At 39.1% G+C, this 21531-nt stretch overlaps 1 protein-coding gene across 1 annotated transcript; it reads left to right on the forward strand.

Annotated features, from left to right (window-relative positions):
* Window positions 1-1566: 1566 nt before the first annotated feature.
* On the forward strand, window positions 1567-20157 carry uspl1 (ubiquitin specific peptidase like 1). Its single transcript, XM_084729791.1, has 8 exons — window positions 1567-1713; window positions 2497-2619; window positions 3127-4024; window positions 6639-6749; window positions 12295-12424; window positions 15639-15764; window positions 16467-16627; window positions 18382-20157. The coding sequence occupies exons 1-8, from the start codon at window positions 1588-1590 to the stop codon at window positions 20130-20132; spliced, it is 3426 nt and encodes a 1141-aa protein (XP_084585917.1). The 5' UTR covers window positions 1567-1587; the 3' UTR covers window positions 20133-20157.
* The last annotated feature ends 1374 nt before the right edge of the window (window positions 20158-21531 follow it).

Genomic DNA, 21531 nt, shown 5'->3' on the forward strand with positions numbered 1-21531 from the left:
TGTTGTTATGTATAATGAACTTGTCTGTTCAGTGCTGTTCTAATAGTTCAGTACTGAGACTCCTGTGCTTCAGCCCAGCTGACAGATCATACTGTAGCTGGCCCGGTGCTTCCACGTGTACGTGTGTGCCTACAAACATCTGTCCTCAGGCTAGTTTTATGGAGAAGGAAACTGCTTGGGTATTGGTTTATTTATTTTATGTATTTAAATGGATATTAGCAAAACTGTTAATTAAAAACAGAACAGACAATCACTGCAATTTTTATATAGTTAATATAGACCAAACTGCAGGCAAATGTGCAGAAGGAGAGGGCACAATGAATTAATTCCTGTATCATATTATACACCATTTCATATTTTTGTATGTAATTTTGCAGAAATACAAATGAGAATTTCTTTCTTAATAAACATACAGATACAGCGGCGCTGTCAGAAATATCGATTTATCAATATAACTTTTCTGATTATTTGAAATACTCTCATTATTTTTGCACAGTATCAGTACACTGGTACCAGCTGTTCTACTACTACTGTTACTTCATTTCCAAGATCAGATAATTAGACAGTTCTCATGTTAAAGGTTTGATCTTGATCAAAGAGGAAAAAAAACAATGTTTCTAATTGGTCAGGTTTCCTGTTGTCACATTACAGCCTTGTTATGTTTATCTTATATTAAAAAGTCAAAAATTTTATGCCCTCAGTGTTGTCAGTTTTCCCCTGTGGTATTGAAAATGCTATTAAATATAAATATTTTTCAAGGTGTTGCCATTGCCCTCTGTGTAAGAAGGGAAACTAATGGAAAGTTCTAACTGCATAAACAATATAGAAAAAACTTTGTTGACAGATTTCTGTTTTCTCATGGTATAAATCATCTTGCGCCTCATTTGATATTGTTTTGTCTGGTGGAACCATTTGTTGAGAACATAAAATTAGAAAAAATGTTTTGTATCTTATTAATTGTTAATGATTAATGGTTAAATTGATTGTTAGCATTTTCAACTACTGGTTAAGGAAAATACACAGTTTGCAACCCTAATATTATCTCATGGTCCAGTTCTTTGAAGTGTATTCCCATCAAGGCTGAATGATATGGCTATTGAAAAATTATATTTTGATCATTTTGACAGATATTGTGATTGTCAGATAAGTTTACCGGGAATGGTAACTTTTGCATGTAATTTTCACTGAAAAATGTAAAAATATGTAATAAAATTGAATATTGCACTTGGCCATGTTGAAATTTTAATAATATTTCTATTAATTGTTCAGCACCAATCATGATACACATCATTTTATGTTATTTCATTTAATTTGTAGAAATTCAAATGATAAGCTCTTTCTAAATAAAGATATACTGATACAGTACATTGAATCTACAGATTTACTTTATTACTGTCATACAAAAATGCTGTAAATACAACGTCGCCATATAGCTTTTTGCTCGTTTCCTGCAATATAACCAGTGATATTAAAGGGAGAGTTAGCACTACCTAAACAGTACAGAATGGTCTTGGTTGACAAATGTCCTGTGGGGTGTTGTATTTTTCTCCTCAGCTACTTCGGTGAGGTGAGCCAGGTTGCAGTGACATGGTAATATTTTCTGAATGGCAGCGGACGGCTATGGACCCGAAGAGCAGGAGTGGTTTGCCACTGACTGGTGAAGACACTGGTTTGGGGGCTTTGGCCTCACCACTGGCGGGGTATTTGGGAAAAGTCAGTAGAGCTCAAGTTTTCCACTCGCTGTTGTCACTTGTGCAAAGCTGAATTGAATTTGAAAACTACTGTGACTAAGCAGTACCAATCCAAATTCAACAAACGAAAACAAAACACAAAACGGAAATCTTTGAATGTAAAAGGCGAAAGTTTTTGGTAATGATGTGTCGAGTCAAAGATTGACATATAAAGATTCATTATATGAGAAACTGTGTACTACATGTAATGTTTTTCTTGCAAGTATATCTGTTTGAAAGAAAATAATGATTCACTATCCCTGTTTGAAGTTTCATGTACTTTCATAATTACTTGACACCCATTGATTCTGATAAAATTCCACTTCACATGTGTCTTTCAGCTTCACTAAACTGTCACACTGATGTTGAGGAAAAATCTGTGGCCAAAGAAGAAAAAAGGCAAACATTAAAACCTGACAATTGCTTGTAGAAGTTCTTACTTTTACTTGTATTCTCCTAATCCTCTTTCTTAATTTTGTTTTGCTACTGGCACGTGTGCGAAAGTGTATTTAAATATAATTGGAAGAATTTTAAAAAAATGAGAGAGATGCTGAAATATGGCAGTGAAGTTGGTTTAAAAAAAAAAATCTCAAATTCTGATAGAAATGCAAGCTAAAATTCAATGTGCATTAAACTTGGATGTAAGTTATGTCCATCTAGCATGTTCTTTAAAACTACTGGATGTCTTGGGTTTAAATGTGAAATAGTGAACCTCCTCACACATTTTTGAGTCAATCTTTCTAATCTAATCTAAATGTTTTTAAAGGTTCAGGAACGAGCTGGTTCACTGGAGTACTGTCCATGGTGCAATTCGAGGGGCTTGACTTATGCTCTGCGTTCTTATCGCATCAACCTGCAGGATTCAATCACTCTCTGCACAAACCCACAGGTAAGTCTTGGTCTCACTCTGACACGCACTCTTCCAACTGAACACTAATGTTTCATGATGGCCGCTGTTAAAGGTAGAATCAGTAGGATTTGTCCAAGCCTTTTGAAAGCACACCAGAAGGATAGTTGATTGTCGAGTTTCGTTCCCAGGGCATCACATACCGATGTTTTGGGTTGGTGAAGCATCCTGAGCACAACAACATTATGAGATAACTGTGTGTGCTCTTAATAGGGTTCAGATCTCTGCCTGGCTACACGAAAATAATATTTTGATGGAACCCCTTTGAAATCACCAATACTTTGATCAATAACTGTAATTTAATTACAGTTACTGATCAAAGTACAGTTAATAGCTACTCTTAAGCACTGCTAGTATCCTATTAGACATTTGTGTGAAATTTTGTTATAATTAACCCATGAATTCTCGAGTTCGGCCCAAAAACATGTTTGTGATGACTAACAAAAACAAAATTATGCCATTAACCTTCCTGTATCCATTTCCTCTTAGTGCCTTTTCCCTCTGGTCAGCCGGTCCTTGGAGGATGTTTTGGCTAGCTTGCATCCTGTGGAACCCACAGTTGGGAACAAAAGAAAGAATGCCCTGGCGCTGGAAAAGGAAGAGTCGATCAAACCTGCAAGCAAACGTCTGCGATCAAGTGAACCCGATAGTTTTGGGCTACAAAGCGTTACTGACACACTGATCAGTCAAGCAGAGCGGCGTGTTGTAAACGTTGTCAGTAATGGCCACGACGCAGCGCCCAAGACAGACGGTGAAAAGGTAAATGGCTACCACAGAGATTCCTCAGTTGCAGAGACAACAGGATGGGACTCGCCACACAGTGAGGATGGTGTTCGGGATAAGGAACCAGCTATTCCTGCTCCTCCGTCATGCTTGGTCTCAGCTGGACACCTGCCATGCTCATCAGATGCCTTGTTGACTGCTGACGGGGATGACCCTGCACAATCTCCTCACCGTGGTGCTCTTGATATATTGGAGGTGAAGGATGACCTCAGGCAGGTGAAGACTCCTCCTGAGGCGCTGAACACAGGCTGTGAGGAGAATTATTCACCTGAAGGCAGTTCTCCATCGTCTCAGCACAATGCTCAGACAGAAAGGACAGGACAGATATCGCTGGCTGTAGACAGGAATACATGTAAGGACAGAAAATCAGAAACTGAAGATCTGTCGGAGTTGGGGGAGCTTGTGCCTGTTCCGAATCAGCTTTTCTGGAGGAACAGCAACAACCTGTGTTGGCTGGACTCACTGCTTGTCGCTTTGGTAAACTGTAAGACCTTGAGAAAATGTAAAACTAAAGATGAACCTCAGCTGTCGTCTGTCTGGAGGCTGATGAGAGAATACGAAGACATTTGCGCTGCTGTCCAAGCCCATGAGCAGCCTGGCAGAGGTAAGTTAAACAGATGATCTACAGATAGTTTGGACTGTCTGCCCTGTTTTTGTTTTGTAGTATTGCATGTACAATCAACAGAATGTTAATATTGAATAGAAATATTACACTTTGCTTTACTGTGCTTCTTCAGTCTTAAATTTCTAAGGTCATTTAAATAGATGAGTCATTTATCTTTTCTCCCCAGATGCCTCTTGTGGTATCCAGTCATGCAGGTTGTTTTGGTTTCAGGTGCCCAGGGCCCCGCTCTTCATACCGAGTTAGCTTGCTTTGACTGTTGATGACATACCAGTGTGGATTTTTCAGTTGTTCAAAGCTGTATTACAGTGTAATTGGAGCTGTTTTCTGAGTAATTAGTCCTTAAACCCAAAAAGTGCAGGATTGTTAACAGCTGTTTGGTTCATGACTAAGAAGTTTTTGGGTGAAGCCCTTGTTGTAATTTTCACACACAAATAACTGCTTTTTTTTTTAGAGGGCTGATGAGTTTTAGGTGACAAGTTGTAGATTCTTAAGAAGTCCTTGGTGTTATTATGAATATACATATTAGAATATTTTTGTAATTTTCACACTGAGTACTTACACATGATAATATATACAAGTAAACAGAAAAGTACCCTTAACTTTCCTGACTGTTGAAAACATGGCATTTCAGTAAAATGTGTGATTTTCAACTTGTATTATGACAACAGATTTTGTTCAAATTGATTAAATAAATTGTTTTTAATCAGAATAAGTTTCTCAGCTACAAGTAAATACATTTGTGTAACAAACACCAATTTAGCCCTGAAATTAAATCTACTTAACCTTGAACACAACATCCCTTTAAAAGCTAACCACATTCACATTCTTTCATAATAAATTACATAACAACTGTTGTAGTGTGGAAACGTTGCCAAGCATTGGGTTACAAATCTGTCCACTTTCCTGAACTGATAGTTTAAAATGCAATCAGCTGATTTATCATAAATAAGATACAAAATGCTTCTTTTTCTCATTTTATTTTTAAGTCTGATTCCTTATTCAACAACTGCCTCCACCAGATAAAACAGTGTCAAATGAGGCAAAATTAATTATCAATCCATTCAGTTTTAGTTGATTAAATTCTTAATGGTGGTTAATGATTAATAATTAACATCCCTAGTTAAGCACAATGTAGAACTTAGTATAACATGGGATTTATGTACATGCCTCTATTGCCGTACCTTGTTTGGCTGCAATCATGAGCAGCGAGTTAACTTCAGCCAGGATCAACAAATTAATCCTCAAACCCAAATCAAATTAGCTGGATGAGAATTAACAGGATCATTTTAGCCTGATGAAGCAAGAAAGTTTGGATTAGTTAAACCATGTTTGAAGAAGAGGATTCAGGTTTTACGATATTCAACCCAGAGATTTCTTCTGCCACCTCGGTGTAGGGCTGGGGCGATTCGTTGATGTCATTGATTATGAACACGTCATTATTAAATGCAGTGCCTGGTCTGAGCATGGATTCACTCGGAGAACAAGCTGCAGAGGGCCTGCCTCGATCATGAAGTGAGTGGGATTATTTTAGACAGAGATGCAATAGTTTTTCCCTCTTTAGCTCCACAAACTGGACGTGACTTATCACAGCAGGACCCACTGCTCCATGCGGGTGCTGGAAGTGAAGCACCGAGCAACCTGTCCCTCCCGCAGAGCAGAATCGTCCAATTTCCTTTCTGTCAGCACCCAAACACGATATATGAGGATTATCAACACGTGGAGCATGTTTCTGTTAGTAGAAACCACTTTAATTAGATTTTCTAGATGTTTCGTTGTCATACCAGCATTCATTTTCAGTTGCTGGAAAAACGGCAAAACGTATTTTCTGTGGCGCACGTTGATGCAGAACACACTGCCTCTGATCATCTTACCTGCATATGACTCCAGTGATGAAATAACTCTGTCATAACCAGTTTACGTTTTAAGTCACTGATTTTCAGTTCAGTGAAGGTTTGATGGTGATGAGTTATAAACTTAACATGTTTCATAGCTCTATTTGTTGCTGTAAATCATTATCATCATTCTAACATGTCTACTTCTCAGGATTATTGAATAAAATATTGAAATATTAGTGAGACAAGTTGATATTTATCTTTAGATCTTTATCGTTCGATTAATCGATAACCTAATCTATAGATTAATCAGTTAATCGAAAAATAATTGCTAGATTAATCGCTTAAAAAGTAATCATTAGGTGCAGCTCTGAGCGTCACGGTGCTGAATGGAACCTTGTGCTGTTAAAAACGCTGAAAATCAGCAATATGACTTACCTCCACTGAACAGGGATTGAGGCAGATGTTTGGCAGGTGGGTGCATTAAACTGGAACGATCTGCGTTGCTGGATACCACAAGTGTTAATTGTGAATACGCCGTGTTTCTGTTTGTTTGCAAGAAATGAAAATAATTTTGCACTTGCACTCATCTTACTGCCATCCTTCTGTGAAAAACAGTACTGCTAACAAAGAAAATGTTCAAATCCTGTTCTCCAAAAAGCCTTTTAAATTCATTTACTGATGAATAATCTTTGCATTTTTTATAATGTAATTCAGTTATTTTATGTGCACTTCACTTATCTGAACTTGTGTCTGTCTAGATGGCGTTGTGAGGGTACCAAAGCATGTGCTGCAAAAGGCCGACGCAGACCTACAGAGTCTCAGGATGTCAGTCTTCAAACTACTACAGCCCAAACTGCACTGCAAACTGGGTAAGTGCAGACACCAAAGACACGCCCTGCGCCAGCCTAAAACCTGTTTGTCTGTTTCCATTGACCCACAGTCTCAGATGAAATTCAAGACTTTTATACTGTAGATGCAGGTTTTCACATTCATTATCAAGGGATTGTTCAAATTTTGGCTAGTGGCAGCCAAAAAGCTGTCACCAAATCTGAGTGCCGGTATCGGGGGATAATACTACTTCTCAAATGCATTCTAAATGGATATGTGCCATACCTGAGGTTTATTCTCACTGTGCAGTGTGTCCTATTCAAAGCACGTTTTCGTTATACATGACAAGAAAGGTAAGAGAAAGAAGAGTTTGTGAACATTGCTGCTTAATTGTTCTTATCTTGTCTTTCTTTCTCTGAACTTGGTGTGGAGAGTGTGCAAAGTAGCAGAGCCATAATTTCACAGTTACCAACTCTGCCCACATTAAATATACACTGATTAAATGGGCAGATATTAAATTTGACATTTGTTTGATGAGGTTAATTTAAGGGGTTCGTTGTAAAAATAGATCTTAAATCAACCTATATTCAGTTGAATGCAGTACAAAGGTATGTAATATTCAAACTGATAAACTTTATTGTTTCTTGTAAAGATATACTCGTTCTTATTTTGTTGCCTGTAACACATTCTAAGAGTTGTGACGGACACATTTACCACTGTGATGCATCAGTTTTTCTTTTAACAACACTCAACAACACTAGTACTGAACTCTCTAAGCAGAGACGTCTGAAAAAGATGTCTGGATGGCAGCTTATGTTGCTCCAAAACCTGTATGTACCTTTCAGCGTTAATGGGGTCACAGATGTGACAGTTGGGCGCTGACACGCTCCTATACCGTCGCAGCTGCTGGCTTTTGAACTTTTTGGGCTGTTAACAATCTGGTTGATCCTTTTCCTCTTTAGTCTAGAGGACACAATGTCCATTATTTCCATTAACAGTCTGAAATGTGGACTCATCTGGCTACAGCACACTTTTCTACTCCATCTCAGATGAGCTCAGGCCCCAGAGAAGTCAGCTGCTTTTCTGGATGTTGCTGATACGTGGCTTTTACTTGGCATGGTGGAGTCTTAACTCGCATTTGTAGATGCAGCAAGAAACTGTTTTCCAAAGTGTTTCTAAGCTCATGAAGTATCCTTTACACAATTATGCAAGTTTTTTTAGTGTGGTTCTGCCTGAAGGGGTCAACAGCCACAGGAATTCATTGTTGGTTTTCTTGTTGGTTTTCAGTCTTGCCCCTTACATGCAGATATTTCTCTGGATTTTTATGATATTATGGATTGTATACGGTGAAATTTCTTGAAACTGTGTGTTGAGAAACGTTGTTCTTAAACTGCTGGACTATTTGACCACACAGGTTTTCATAAAGTGGTGAATCTCACCCCATTCGTGCTAGAGAATGACTGAGCCTGCTGAGGATGCCCTTTGATTCAGTCGTGATACCGTCACCTGTTACCAGTTAAACTGTTTACCTTTCAAATTTTCAACACAGTTGTTTTTGAGCATTCCACAACTTTCCCAGTCTTCTGTTGCCCCATGACAGTTTTTTTTGTAATGTGTTGCAGGCATCAAATTCAGAATAGTGTATATTCACCAAAAAACCCAGAAACAAAATAGTTTATCAGTTTGAACATTGAATATCCTGTCTTTGTTCTGTATTCAATTGAATACAAGTCAAAAAGGCCGTTTGTCCATCCGTCTGTCCCCTTCTTGTGAAAGCCATATCTCAGGACCGCCTTGAGGGAATTTCGTCAAATTTGGTACAAACATCCATTTGGACTCAGGGATGAACTGATTCGATTTTGGTGGTCAAAGGTTAAGTTCACAAGACACTTTTTTGACCATAACTAAGAACTGAAATGGTTATTAGGACAAAGTTTCACACACATCCAGTAGGATAAAATGAAGTGAGGTCAACTTCACTTTGACATCATAAGGTTCAGCTCTCTGTCAGTCCTCTGTAAAAAAAAATAGCCTTCAAATGAAGACTGCATGCTTCTCACAGGAAATTACAAATACACTGGCAATATAATGTAAACTTCCATTTCACCAAAAAATTCATTTAATATTAGGCATGCATTGATCGACCGACCAGTCAGCGTCACATATCCAGCTCTGCACCAGTCTTATTCACAAATGTGATGGTCACATCATGTGCACAGTGACAGAGGCAGTAACGTCACAGCCACACACACTCAGACACATGCTTGCGTGAAGTTGGCGTTGGTAATAGATTCCAAGAACAGGACAAAGATAATATAGACAGTCTACAAGGAGATGGAGCAGCTGACGGTGTCGCTTAACAACAGTAAACTTTCAAGCTCTTCAGGCTGATGTTAGCCAACAGCAGACTGCTGTTCACAGGCTGACAGTTAAAATCTCACCTCCAGTTCTGGCTGAAAAATAAACAACATGTGTTGATGCATCTCATCAAACATTTTCTCATCCAGACTTGTTTAGCTTCTGTTTTTCTCACTGCAAAGCTTTACTGCAGCAAGCTGTTGCACTGCACCAGTCTCTGGTTTTTCTACATCTACTTCGACAAAATCACTTGAAATCGAGTTTCCCACGAGATCGGTGCATTATCTCAATATGATATAAAAGGCCTTCCTGTGACCTTGAGCGCTTTTGGAGAAAATCTAAGTCATTTAATAGTCAGTGTTTTATTATGAACATCCAATTTAATTTTACATTAAAGAAAAGTTACAAAAATGTTTGCGTATTCTGTCCATTATAGTTCTCTGAGAATCTGGATCGGCAGGTCAGACCTGTAAAAAAAATCGGAATCGGCCAAGAAAACTGCAAGTATTGCATCTCTCATCTCTTCAGTTAATACAGTATCTGAATCTGGACAGACCTGGATGTAAACAGCAACTTGACTGAGGTGGTAGTTCTAGTTTTTATTGTGCATTCAAGAGAATATCAGTCAAACTTGTGTTGGTTTATTCCCTCCAATATTAGCATTTATCTGTCTTTGTAAATGAACTTTTGAGTAAATTTCATGAACATGTACTTTTCCTTTTGAGGTGGCAGAAGCAAGAGCAGTCTGTCCCACACAGCTGTAGAGAATAATAGAATAGATATAAAGAAATAAAGTATTTCTTTAACCTGTATTTCTGACGCCACCAGCACTCACAGGAAACCAGTGTTAGATCACGAACAATATGCAAATTGTGCCAAGCGACTGTGAGCAAAGGGAGAGATGTCTGAGCGAATGCTTTTCAAACTTAACAACACGATGCTCCCAGGGCCCCTCAAGCCTTCTGTTCATGAATATTAGATTTCATATAGCCTAATGCCACTTTTTTGCCAAACAGATTACAGTGACAAAAAGAAGTGTGTAAAGGAGTAGTCTGTCTTGTTTTGGCACGTTTTTTTCATGCAGAATGTAATCACATAGCTTATATAATATGTAAATTGGACCGCTTTTAAGATGTTCAGACATTTTGTTTTTACTTTGGTGTGTTGTGCTTTTAGGTATTTGGCATCTCCTCACTTGTGGTTGTACTGAGTCATGATCCCATTTAGTATGCAAAACAAGAGCAAATCTTGAAGTTTCAAAGCAGGCATTATCAACTGTTAATAACAGAAAGCGACGGGTTTGGACATGCTTGGATTTGTTGCAGCCGAATCTTAACATTATATGAAAGAGGGAAAACGTGTTTAGTGGTTGTCACTCTTTGCATACTGAAAATAGAGAGGGAGACGGGGATAGTGCAGGAGGAAGCCATGTAGACAGTTCAGATACAGGCAGAAGAGACATTTTCTTTTTCAGTTGTGTGGACATGTGAGCTCTAAAACACTAAAATATCTCATCCACAGATTAAATTTGTTTAAATTACCTGAAAATGTGTAACCACAGTTTGTGCCAGCACTCGTATCTGTAACGATGCTTTAACTCAGGGGTCAGAATCCTTTCTCCTTTTTTAAAATGTTTAAAAAAAAAAACAATAAGGGAGGAAACGTGTATGTAGTGACTGTGCACATAGCCGCTCTCTTTATTTCTACTCTCTCAGCCTCCTGTTATTACTGTCACACAATTTATTCATTTCCATATAATTTTTTGTCAAAGCTACTTTGGCTGTGCAGCATACGTGGTTCCTGCGCAGTATTGAAAATTATGAGAAGTGTTTTGTTCTTGAAAAATACGGAAAAAGAAGAGAGTATGGAAAAACATTTGTGTTTCCAGACTATTGGCCCTATTCTTTTTTCTGAAAGTAAAATTCAGAATTTCTTATTGAACAGCCCACAAAAATATGGGAACAATAATATATATTCAGTATGAAAAAAGTATAGGTTGTGCTGGTCAGTTTATTTCTTCTTTGGTCAGAGATGTTTGCAGAAAGATGGATGACATTCCCCCATCAAAGAACTTAACACAAACAATGAATGAATGAACAATGAGGGCTAGCTTGGCAATGCCAAATATAAAGCCTGGTTGACTAAGGATTCCCAAAGAGAAAAGAAACCTAAATATAAAATTGTTTGACGGCTCAGATATGAGGGAGGAGATGATTGTAAGCCATATGCGAGGGCAAAAGGATTGTTGTCTTGACACAGAATCCTCTGTACAAAAAAATCATTACGTTTTTGGCCAAATCCAACGAAATTTGAGTCTGGGAAAAGTACGGAAATTTTGACATGGAAAATGTGTGGGAACTCTGATTAAATCGATATTAGGTCAGCATTGTAATATGAGACTAGATATCATCTTAGGTTTCAGATATTTTTATATCATGATGTGGCGTAAGTGTTTACTTTTCCTGATTTTAAAGGTTGGTCAAGGTATCTGGGCAAAAATATTGTGATGTTTGACTTTTTTTCCCCATATTGCCCATCCCTAACGTTACATACTGTTGGCTGGTTTAATCTACAGTAATGCATCATATTCTGAGACGTGTGCAAGCAGCGAATTCACTGTTACATAGCTGCATACATTTACTACATCCAGTAAACACAATAAACTCACAAAGTGTCAAGAAATTAAATGTTCTCACTCCTAGTTTCCCCTTTAAACAGAGAAATACATCCGTACACCTTCTGAATTTAAGTTTCTCTCTTCTACTGAACTAAGACAAGCTTAATTAGCTGGTTAACTCCTCATGAAACACACTTCATTCAAACTCGACAGAAAAACATGTCAACACGCCAAAACCGCCTTTGTTAGTCTGTCCACTCTTCCAACAATCACCAACTCTGGTTTGGTTTTGCACGGTCCGACTGAGTGGGTGTGTGCTGCGCCGCTGGATGAGAGCACGGCGCGGCGCAGCGGCTGTCACTCTGCAGACTGTTACATGAGCAAAATAAAATGACAAGTATCACCCCTAAAATTGTCTGAACAAAAGCAACTGGTGATGAGTTCATCCCATCGCCGATAGACGATACGTATTCGTCCAATCTCCCAACCTTAATTCTTTCTTATCCACATTGCCCAGCCCTAACAGCCACAGGGAGTCACTGGAGAGAGCCAAAAGAGGCGCTGCAGGTTGCTGAATCCTGCTCTAACTGCTGCATGTTTGTGCTTTTCAGGTCAGAGGGAAACGCCGGTGTTTGCCTTGCCGCTTCTGCTCATGATGGACTCTTGGGTGGAGCCTCTGTTCCAGTCAACCTTTCACTGGGAGTTCAAGTGCGGTGAATGCAAAACTGTCATGAAAGAAAGGTAGGGGATGAGCTGCATGATAAAACACTTCACGTTGTCCTTGATTCACAGAAGCATTTTGTCTTTTTGAACTCGCTTGAGAGATTGAAAGCACGGAGAAAGTATTTGTGTTGGAAGTAATCATGTTGGGAACAAATGCATGGCTCACTATATCAGTTGGATGAGGTCCCACTCTGCCTCGGGTCTGTTTGGAGAGCGAGAAGGAAATATATAAAGTAGTGAGTCATTAAATACAAGTTGGTATAAATTCCTTTTAATAAGAGGCTTTTTTTTTTCTGTAATCTCTCAGCACATTGGCTCATTTATCCACAAGTGACTGTGAACGGTGGATTGTTGATTGATATCTAGAAATGGCTTAAAACTCTCAAGTTCATTAAGTTTTGGTAATTAGTAACATGTCTGATGTAGAAAAGGGAAAGTCATTTAGGAGGTTTTGTCCCTGCTTTTTTTGCTAGTGGTAGAAATTTTCTCCTCAGGATAACGGTGCACGGTCATTTTTTGGTAATTTGATATAGAATGATGTTTCCACAAGTCGATTGTCATCCTATACCAGCTGCACAAACTTAGACACCTTACGTTGTGGTGGTGTAAACTAAAAGCTTATGAGAGACTCGACTCTAGGGTGCTTGATTTTTCGTAGAATTAATTATTCTGTCAGTTATTATGGAGATTATTCATTGAGTTCATAAAAAGCCAGACGATACTGAAAAATACTCATCACAGTTCCCCAGAGCTGAAGGGGACATCATCTTCATATTGCCTGTTTTGTCAAACCATCAGTCCAAAACATATCAGGATTGAATTTAAAATGATACGCGTATGCTTTAAAAGAGACAAAAAAAATTCTAATTTTTAAGAACCTGGGACAAGAGTTTGTTTCACTGTTCCTTTGGACTATGGGAAAGTATGGAATTTGGTTTTAGTAATTTCCAGGTCTGGAAAAAATGTGTGTTTTCAGACTATTGCCCCTATTCTTTTTTTAAAATATACAATTCAGACTCTCAAATCAGTTTAAAAGAAAATGCAGCCGTATCCTTGAATTTCATATACACATAGCATTACATATAACATTAATATAAAGCTTATCTGAACATTATGCTCTGACATTGTTACCGTAAAGTAAATGAACTGTCTTTTCTGGATAAGAAAACCAAAGCGTTGAGGCTGCGTGCATCGTCTTTTCCATGGACACAATGGCGGGCTGCTAAGATGCTATGAATATTTAATTACTGTTTTCCAATTCATCTTTAGTTCTTATTTATAAAAGACTAAAATGACAGGAACTATATTATATTATTCTTTATTCAACATGTTAAGGGAAAATAATACAACTATAGGAAGCACCAGCTAGTTTACAGTACATGAGTTTTTATCAGGGCTGGTTTGCTGATCCCAAATGGCCATCTACAATCTTCTGGTTAATGATTTGGCAACATAATGGTGTACATACACAGTCAGAACGTGACATACATGTTAACTGTTGGATTTTAAATAATTTATTTGCATAATAAGCATCAAATTATTTGTACTCAGAAGTTAAATATGACCTGAAATATCTACTGAGATGTCTAGAAATGGGAATCTTGAAAAGTGTGGAATTTACCAAACCACCAAGTTAAGATGAAAATTGTTGTTTTCTGTTAATCAACTCATTGATTAAGGTGATAAACAGCTCTGTACTAATTTGGTGGATTGATGGGACATATTGGGCCTCATGCAAGAACATTTTCATATTCTTATCTTAAATTTGTCTTACTTTTATCATACACAGTGCTCATACAAACACGTCACATAAGATTCAACAAACGCTTGTAACCTCAGATAACTGTATATTATCCACCTGCGCGTGCGTGAGACTTGTAAATTAGCATAATTAACACCCCGATAACACCATATATGGCCTTGCTTCCTGCCCCATATGTCAGGAAGCATTCATTTGTGAAAATAGTGTCAAAAAGAAAAAAAGAACTTAAAGAGTTTGGAGTTGGGACGTCCTGCTTTCAGAGATTCATAAAGGAAAAACTGTCATCTTAACAGCATCAGCAGTGAAGTTAAAAGAACTGCTAAAGCAGAGAAACAGGAAAAGGGGCTGCTGTTAAGTCTGTGTTGCCGGAGAGTCAGACTGTCGCTTAAATACAGAAGAAATGTCTCGATTTGAAAATGACTTCAGAGGAAAAGGAAAAAAAAAAAAGACTTGCGATAGTGAGGGGTGGTTGATGACTGCAGCAAGAGGAGACGGTTAAGGGGAAGTTTTCATCACACAGAAAGAGGACAGAATAAGAGAGGTTGTTTGACAGAGACTACATGTGCAGATATGTGGCCAATACACCTGACAGCAGGTAATGAAAGATCATTGAATGAATGACGATAGGCTTTATATGTAAATTTACAATTATATTTTGAAATCTAGTGAAACAGGATAATTATGAAGTTCAGAATGTGTTCAGACTATTGAAATATTCAGTCATTAGTTTAAAACTTCAGTTTGGATACTAGCAGACCGACTGCACATAGGGACCACATGGAAATTCTGTTTGTATCTGAAAGAAAATTCAAAATACAAGAAAATTGGTGAATGCGACAAGTTCTCCTGAATCACTCGTGCACTTCGCTTAAGAACATGTCTGTTCATACGGGTGGTTCTTGCATGAGGCCCATTGTGTCTGATAGGGTTGAAAATTCTGTGCATCGTCCTTAAAGGTGGGATGCACTGTTCTGGAGATGTGGTTTGGTCCAAGTCACTTTTTGTTTCCCATTTACAGAGCCAGGGCAGATTCAGATTTGTTTTTTGATAAATAGTGCTATTGGATAAGAACAGGACACCCCGCCTTTAACTGATAGTTGACAATGCTAAAACTGATTTATCAGTTAAGGATTAATAAGATATAAAATGCATTATTTTCATTTTTTGTCATTCTAAGTTTAAGTTTCCTCATTCAAAAAATGCCTCTGCCAGATAAAACTATGTCAAATGAAGCACAGTTATTACTGTTTTTTGATTCATCATTAATTAATACATTTTTAATTGGTTAAGTTCTTAACAGCACTTAATCAGTTGATTAATCACTAACATCCCTAGTTTCAGATGCATACTCTGTTTGAAAGATAACTTAACCTTCAGTTTATTAGGAACGGTTGACCACAGCACTCTTGAAAATAACTCATCTTTAGTGAAATCTGCATAAAACTAAAACTTGCATTCCTTACTTTTCAGGGTTGCAAAGACTCTTCCCACCTTCACAAATATTTCTCCCGACTGGCGACCACTTCACGCTGTTCACTCGGCCCCGTGCAACGTGTGCTTCAAGCAGAATCAGACGAGGACTATGATGCTGGAGAGGTAAGAATCAAACAGTTAATGTGTCTATTGTTAGTCTTAAAAATGTTGTACGTTAACAAAGGTTTTACACTGATTAGAATTATTGGAATTTACAGGATGATTATTGGTCAAGACTGACATTGGTAGTCTGGTAGCTCAGTTGGTAGAGGATGTGACGCATGTACAGAGACTGTGAGTCCTTAACTCAACCAGTTATTGTCTCTTTAATCCCACTTAGAGAATGTGGCTATATTTTCACATTTGATGTTTAGTTTTATAGCCAAATTAGCCTTTAATTAAATTACATTTAACGGTGGCATTAAAAAGTCTCAGATTCAACTTGCTGATACAACTAGACTTCCTGGTGACCCCACCTCTGTGGAAACGAATATGCTGCTGTTGTTAAAGTCATTTTAATATGCAGTTTTAGCATTTAAATGATTAATATTTCTATAGGGGCACTGTGTCTTTTTCATTGTCTCCAGATTATCAAGTCAGTTGTGTGTCAACACTGAAACTGTGTGAAAAATTACAGATTTATCTTTTTTGATTTTAATGTCCACAGTTGGTTTTAAATGTAAACATCTTATAACAGAACACACATTGTAATAATAACATCACATCTGTACATTGAGCAGGAGTGAGAACAAGACAGAGGATGCTGTACAAAGTTTGCAGTCTTGCCTTGGCCTTCACTTTTTTCTATTTTGTCTTTTTTTGTAGAGTGCCTCCAGTGTTTCAGCTGCACTTTGTGGGGGGGCTTCCTGACAATGATGTCAAAACCTACACCTTCACCTTCAAGGGGAAACGCCACTCCATCACCACTGTCATACAGTACAACCAGCAGCTTAAGCACTTTGTCACCTGGATTTGTAATTCAGATGGTAGGTATTTTAAGATTGACTTTTACAGTGATTTTTATTACTTTTTTTTTTCCCATCTTATATGACATATAAACCAGGTCTTTACCACTGACTGATAAAATGTAGCTCTGTTGATTAGCTTGCACTACCAGCCTGGTTTGCATGCTGCCATTTGTTGCAGTAATTTTAAACGGATTATTGAAGTCAGATGTCAAAGAACTTGTTTTTTTGCTTCTCTATTGATCTGTAAGTTATATTTGCACTTGGTGTAAAACCACAAACACTGGGGCTGATAGTTGAGTCACATGAATTTGTATTCCTCCACACTGTAGTTTGCCAACAGCACATTCTGCTGGACAGTTCATGCAATGTTAAAATACAGAAGACAACAGCAATTTAGGGCTTAATTCATAGCCATTTATAAAGATTTTATCTGTCAGCTAAGGTTTTACCAACATGTGATTAATCTTTCCACGTTTTATGTGTTTTATTATTTGTCTGTTATGTTTTGTTATTTTCTTTGTGCTGCTGATGTTTTCACAAACATGCTCTTGTAGAAGAGATTATAAGTCTCAGTGAGGCACTTCATTAAAGGGATAGTTTGGATTTTTTAAAATGGGGTCGCAGGAGATATTTATTCAAAGTCAGTGTATTACTTATAATAGATAGCGGTAGACACACCTCCAAGTTGGAGCAGCTCGCGTACCGGTGTTGGCAGCAAAGCAATGTACTGCTGTGGACAGGGTCAGCAGCAAAATGTATTTTAACCCCCTAAAAAAAACAGTATCCGTTTAAAAGTGTGCTATATTTAGAATATTTTCACAGCTTTACTTTTTCTAACAGGAAACCACAGTTATATGAGCAAAATATCACTCTCTTGCTCAACCAGAGTTAATGGGCGAAATCAACATTTTTACCTCGCAGGGCACTGGAGCTGCTGGTCTACTGCTGCCTTGATCTGTTAGTTTGCTTGAGGTGTTGTGTGACTTGGGTGAATCTGAACTAACCCTTTAAAACATTGTAGTCATACAGTTACACAAACAAACTAATGGATCACAGCACCAGTAGATCAGCAGCCCCAGTGCTCTGCAAGGTAAAGTAGCTGATTTTGCCAAAGGTGTCTGGTTGCTCTGGAGAGAGCTGTATTTGGGTAATATAATAACAGCTTCCTCTCAAAATAGGTTGTCTGACAGCAAGGTAAAGCAGTAAAAATATTCTATTTTGAATATCGTGCAGACTTAAACATTAGTACTCGCGCTGCTCCTCTGAACTGGGACCGTGCTGGCTGCCATCCACTGTAAGTCAGTGTCGTGCACATTTTTTACAGTCCTGTACCCCATGAGACGTTCAGTGTCAGCTATGTACCCACTCACCCACTGTTATAGGATTTTTTTTTCATGCTTGTAAGCCCCCTCCACACACACACACACACACACACACACACACACACACACACACACACACACACACACACACATAAAATCCACTTGAAGCTATGAAATACTCCACACAGGTTATAAGAAAGGTTGAGAGGACGCACATTGATCTGCAATGTTTGGCTGAATTTGAGAGAGTCTGAGTCTTAAAATGTTTTTCACACACAGTCGGTGTCTTTATTTTGCAAATCACTTTTACTTGTGCCCCAGTTTGTGAATAGGAGCTGTAGGTAACACACTGACTATTGATACAACCCCACTTCAAATAATCACTTTAATGCTGCATGTGATGTTTTTTATTTTGTTGTAACCGTGTGTTGTTGAATCGCTCCCTCACAGGATCATGGCTGGAGTATGACGACTTGAAACATCCGGAATGTAAGACCCATGAAAAGCTCCCAGTCCCTGCTGAAGAGATCCACGTTGTCTTCTGGGAGGTGGAGGAGGATAAAGAGCCTCCAGCTTGTTCTCCCTCCAGCACTTTTGCTGAATCTTCCCCATCTAAAAGGGAAATGAACCCCAGTCCAGATGCCAAAGATTTAACAGCGGATGAAGAGCTGTCGGCTGCTCACACTGTGGATAACTCTGTTCTCGTGTCTCACGATGACACCGACATCGTCCACGCACTCTCGCCATCTAAAGACAACGGCAGCGTCATGGACACGACGGTCACAGCCGGTGTGGACACATCGATAGGTTCCACGACGCTGCTCGAAACCTTCGAGGGCCTTTCACATGATGACATAATCACGCTCACGCTGGTGGAATTAAAAGTCGATTCAGAAATGCAGCCTGTAAACGATGAGGGACAAACTCAAATTTTGAGCGTTCCCAACAAGAAAGAAATACCTGACTCTACACTGGATAGCTCCTCAGCTGTAATAGATGGTGGAATGTCTCCCAGCCATCATGATGAGCTCCCCACCACCTCCAGCAGCTCTGAATCTGATCACAACTCTTCTAGTGATCCTACATTTGTGCCTGGAGCCAGGGGAGGACGAGGCAGAGGGAGAGGAGCTGCCAGAGGCAAAACCGTCGGCAGACAAACGAGTAAAAAAGCGGCCTCATCCAAAGCAGCCCCACCACCTGCATCTGAATCTGAGCCCTCCAAAGTAATCCACAATGAACCATCAACTGCTGCGGCTCCTGGTCAGGATGACACGCCATCTGTTGAAACCACACAGCAAGTGTCCCCCGTCTCTTCTACCAACACCTCACCCTCGTCCGCTGCTCCTAAAAGTTCAGCAGTCCCACCAACACTACATCCAAACACCCACTGGTCGTACCTGCTCAGCAAACACCCAGTACACCAAGCTCACAAGCCAGTTGATAAACCCGCCCACACCAGTGCCATGCAAGTAAAACCCGGTCCTGTAACTCACTCTACCCCCAACCCCGTGAGAAGACCACAGATTCCTGGAGGATGCTTCCCAAAACCCCAGCTCAGGACGGAGGAGAGTGACGGTCTCCCACCAAAAGCTGCAGAAATGTACGGTGCCTTTGGCGCTAAGACCTCAAGCATCCCACCTAAATTGTTTCAACCTGTAATTTCCAACCAAACATCCCTAACGGACACTTCGGTGGTGTCCGTTACATCACTTCCTGTAAAATCCTCCTCAAAGAAACACCAGTCCTCAAAGGTTCCTGCAGGTCTCAGCCACACCGAAGCCCTCAGGTACAAGCTGCTCAAGAAGCTGAAGGCAAAGAAGAAGAGGCTCGCCAAGCTGAATGAAAAGTTGGGCCAACAGCATGGAGCCTCCGGCCTCCGACCAGACAGCACTGACCTGGGCTCTCCGAATACAGTCACCTCAAGCACTTACGACGGCTCCATCTGCGATGACATCCTCTCGGATCTGCTCTCGCCCGCAACCACAGCGAGCAACCTTTCACCGGACAGCACCGGCTTCCTCGAGATGCTCACCAATGGACAGGATGGAGTTGGAGTTGTCGTGTCGCAGGTGAATCCTCGCGTAAACGAACCCAACACAGAAAACTTCCTGGACGACTTTGACTTCCTCTCTCAGGCTGTGGCTCAGAGACAGACGGAGATGGAGACCGAGGCAATAAGTGCACTTGAATTTTTCGTCTGAGCTGTGGGGGTGGATGTTGTCTGCATGCTCCAAGCACAGATACTATTATACTCAACTTGGTATCATGAGAAAATTATGCAACGTTAACTAGTTTATACCTCATGACGTCAGTCCTAAGCAGCCTGTTCCACATGAAGATGCAAGTTTAAAGTAGTGAAATCTTTTGGTGTATTTATATTACTTTAATTTAGAAGGGTTGATTCAGTCAATGTTTGTTGATCTTATTTAATGTTGAGTTTCTATATTTTGCATGTTGAATAATGGACACAATTTATAAACCTCATCTTGAAAGGATTTCTGTGTTTGACACTTTGTAGTGTATATATTGTATGTGACTGGATTGTATGAAAGGATCATGTTTACAGTTAAAACTGTCAGTTTGCTCTGTTTTGTCATTTTGACAAGGTACTTGAAAATTGTTTTTTGTGTCTTTAATAAGACAAGTGTCTTAATTTAATAAATACTTTAGAGCAGTGTTTTTCAAACTTTTTGCACTGTGTATCTTATTGTTTTACACCGTCAGTTGGCGCTTCTTGAGTAATCACTAGCAGCTGTGTCATGGTCACCCATTTAGTTTGCAACATGGCTGCTTGAAATGGATCTGATCTGCACTCCTCTTTGCTATAGATCCCATTTGGCACCACGATTGCCGGTTTTATTGCCGATTGCCACGATTTTATTGCCACGATTGCCGGTTTTCAATTAAATAGTTTTGTACTGATTATGAGACCGTCTTCAGTTTAATACTGATGCCTCTATACGTAAGTTAACGAGACTGACTGTGTAGTTATTAATTCCTGCCACTGCATCAGATTCACCTTGAAATCAGAAGAAACGAGCTTGTTTTTAAGTTTACCCTGTCAAGGGTACAGTAAGTAGTACATTAACCAGTTAAAATGGGGATTTTTATTTTTGATGTTATATTTTGTGGTTATGTTAGTAGAAATCCTACAGCTTTTGTCCACAGGGGCTTTGAGAAAACGTTCGTGCTGTTTTTTAAATGTTCACCTCTGCCAGCTTCCTCAGAAAAATAAGATATTCAAGCTTCAAATACTTGTTTGTTGTCATTCAAGTACAGAGTTATTTGTGTCACGGTTACTTAATAATTGAATAAAGCACAGATCAGCCTGAAACTAGCTTGCTTTTTAGCTCAAGAGCAAAACTGTTACGGATTATGACAGTCTGACTGAAGAAGTTAATTTAAGAAACATCCATAGAATTTCTTTTCTCTACTCGCTTAATATATAAATCCAGGAATATGGTTTTAAACATTTAATTTAAATCTTTTTGATAAGCAAACACGCCCCTCAGTTAGGGCCCATGAATGATTGTTAGATCACTGTGTACAGTGCTGGCATCATAGACCTTTTTCACAGCAGCCAATTTGGCATTAAATCCT

This window comes from Lutjanus erythropterus, chromosome 11 (genome assembly GCF_056507025.1).
Source record: "Lutjanus erythropterus isolate fLutEry1 chromosome 11, fLutEry1.hap2, whole genome shotgun sequence".
Lineage (NCBI taxonomy): Eukaryota > Metazoa > Chordata > Actinopteri > Lutjaniformes > Lutjanidae > Lutjanus > Lutjanus erythropterus.

Coding starts and splice junctions, on each gene's coding strand:
- uspl1 (XM_084729791.1), top strand. CDS start 1,588: ATGGTAATATTTTCTGAATGGCAGCGGACGGCTATGGACCCGAAGAGC. Junction 4,025..6,638: donor CCATGAGCAGCCTGGCAGAG/GTAAGTTAAACA, acceptor GTGTCTGTCTAG/ATGGCGTTGTGAGGGTACCA. Junction 16,628..18,381: donor CTGGATTTGTAATTCAGATG/GTAGGTATTTTA, acceptor GCTCCCTCACAG/GATCATGGCTGGAGTATGAC.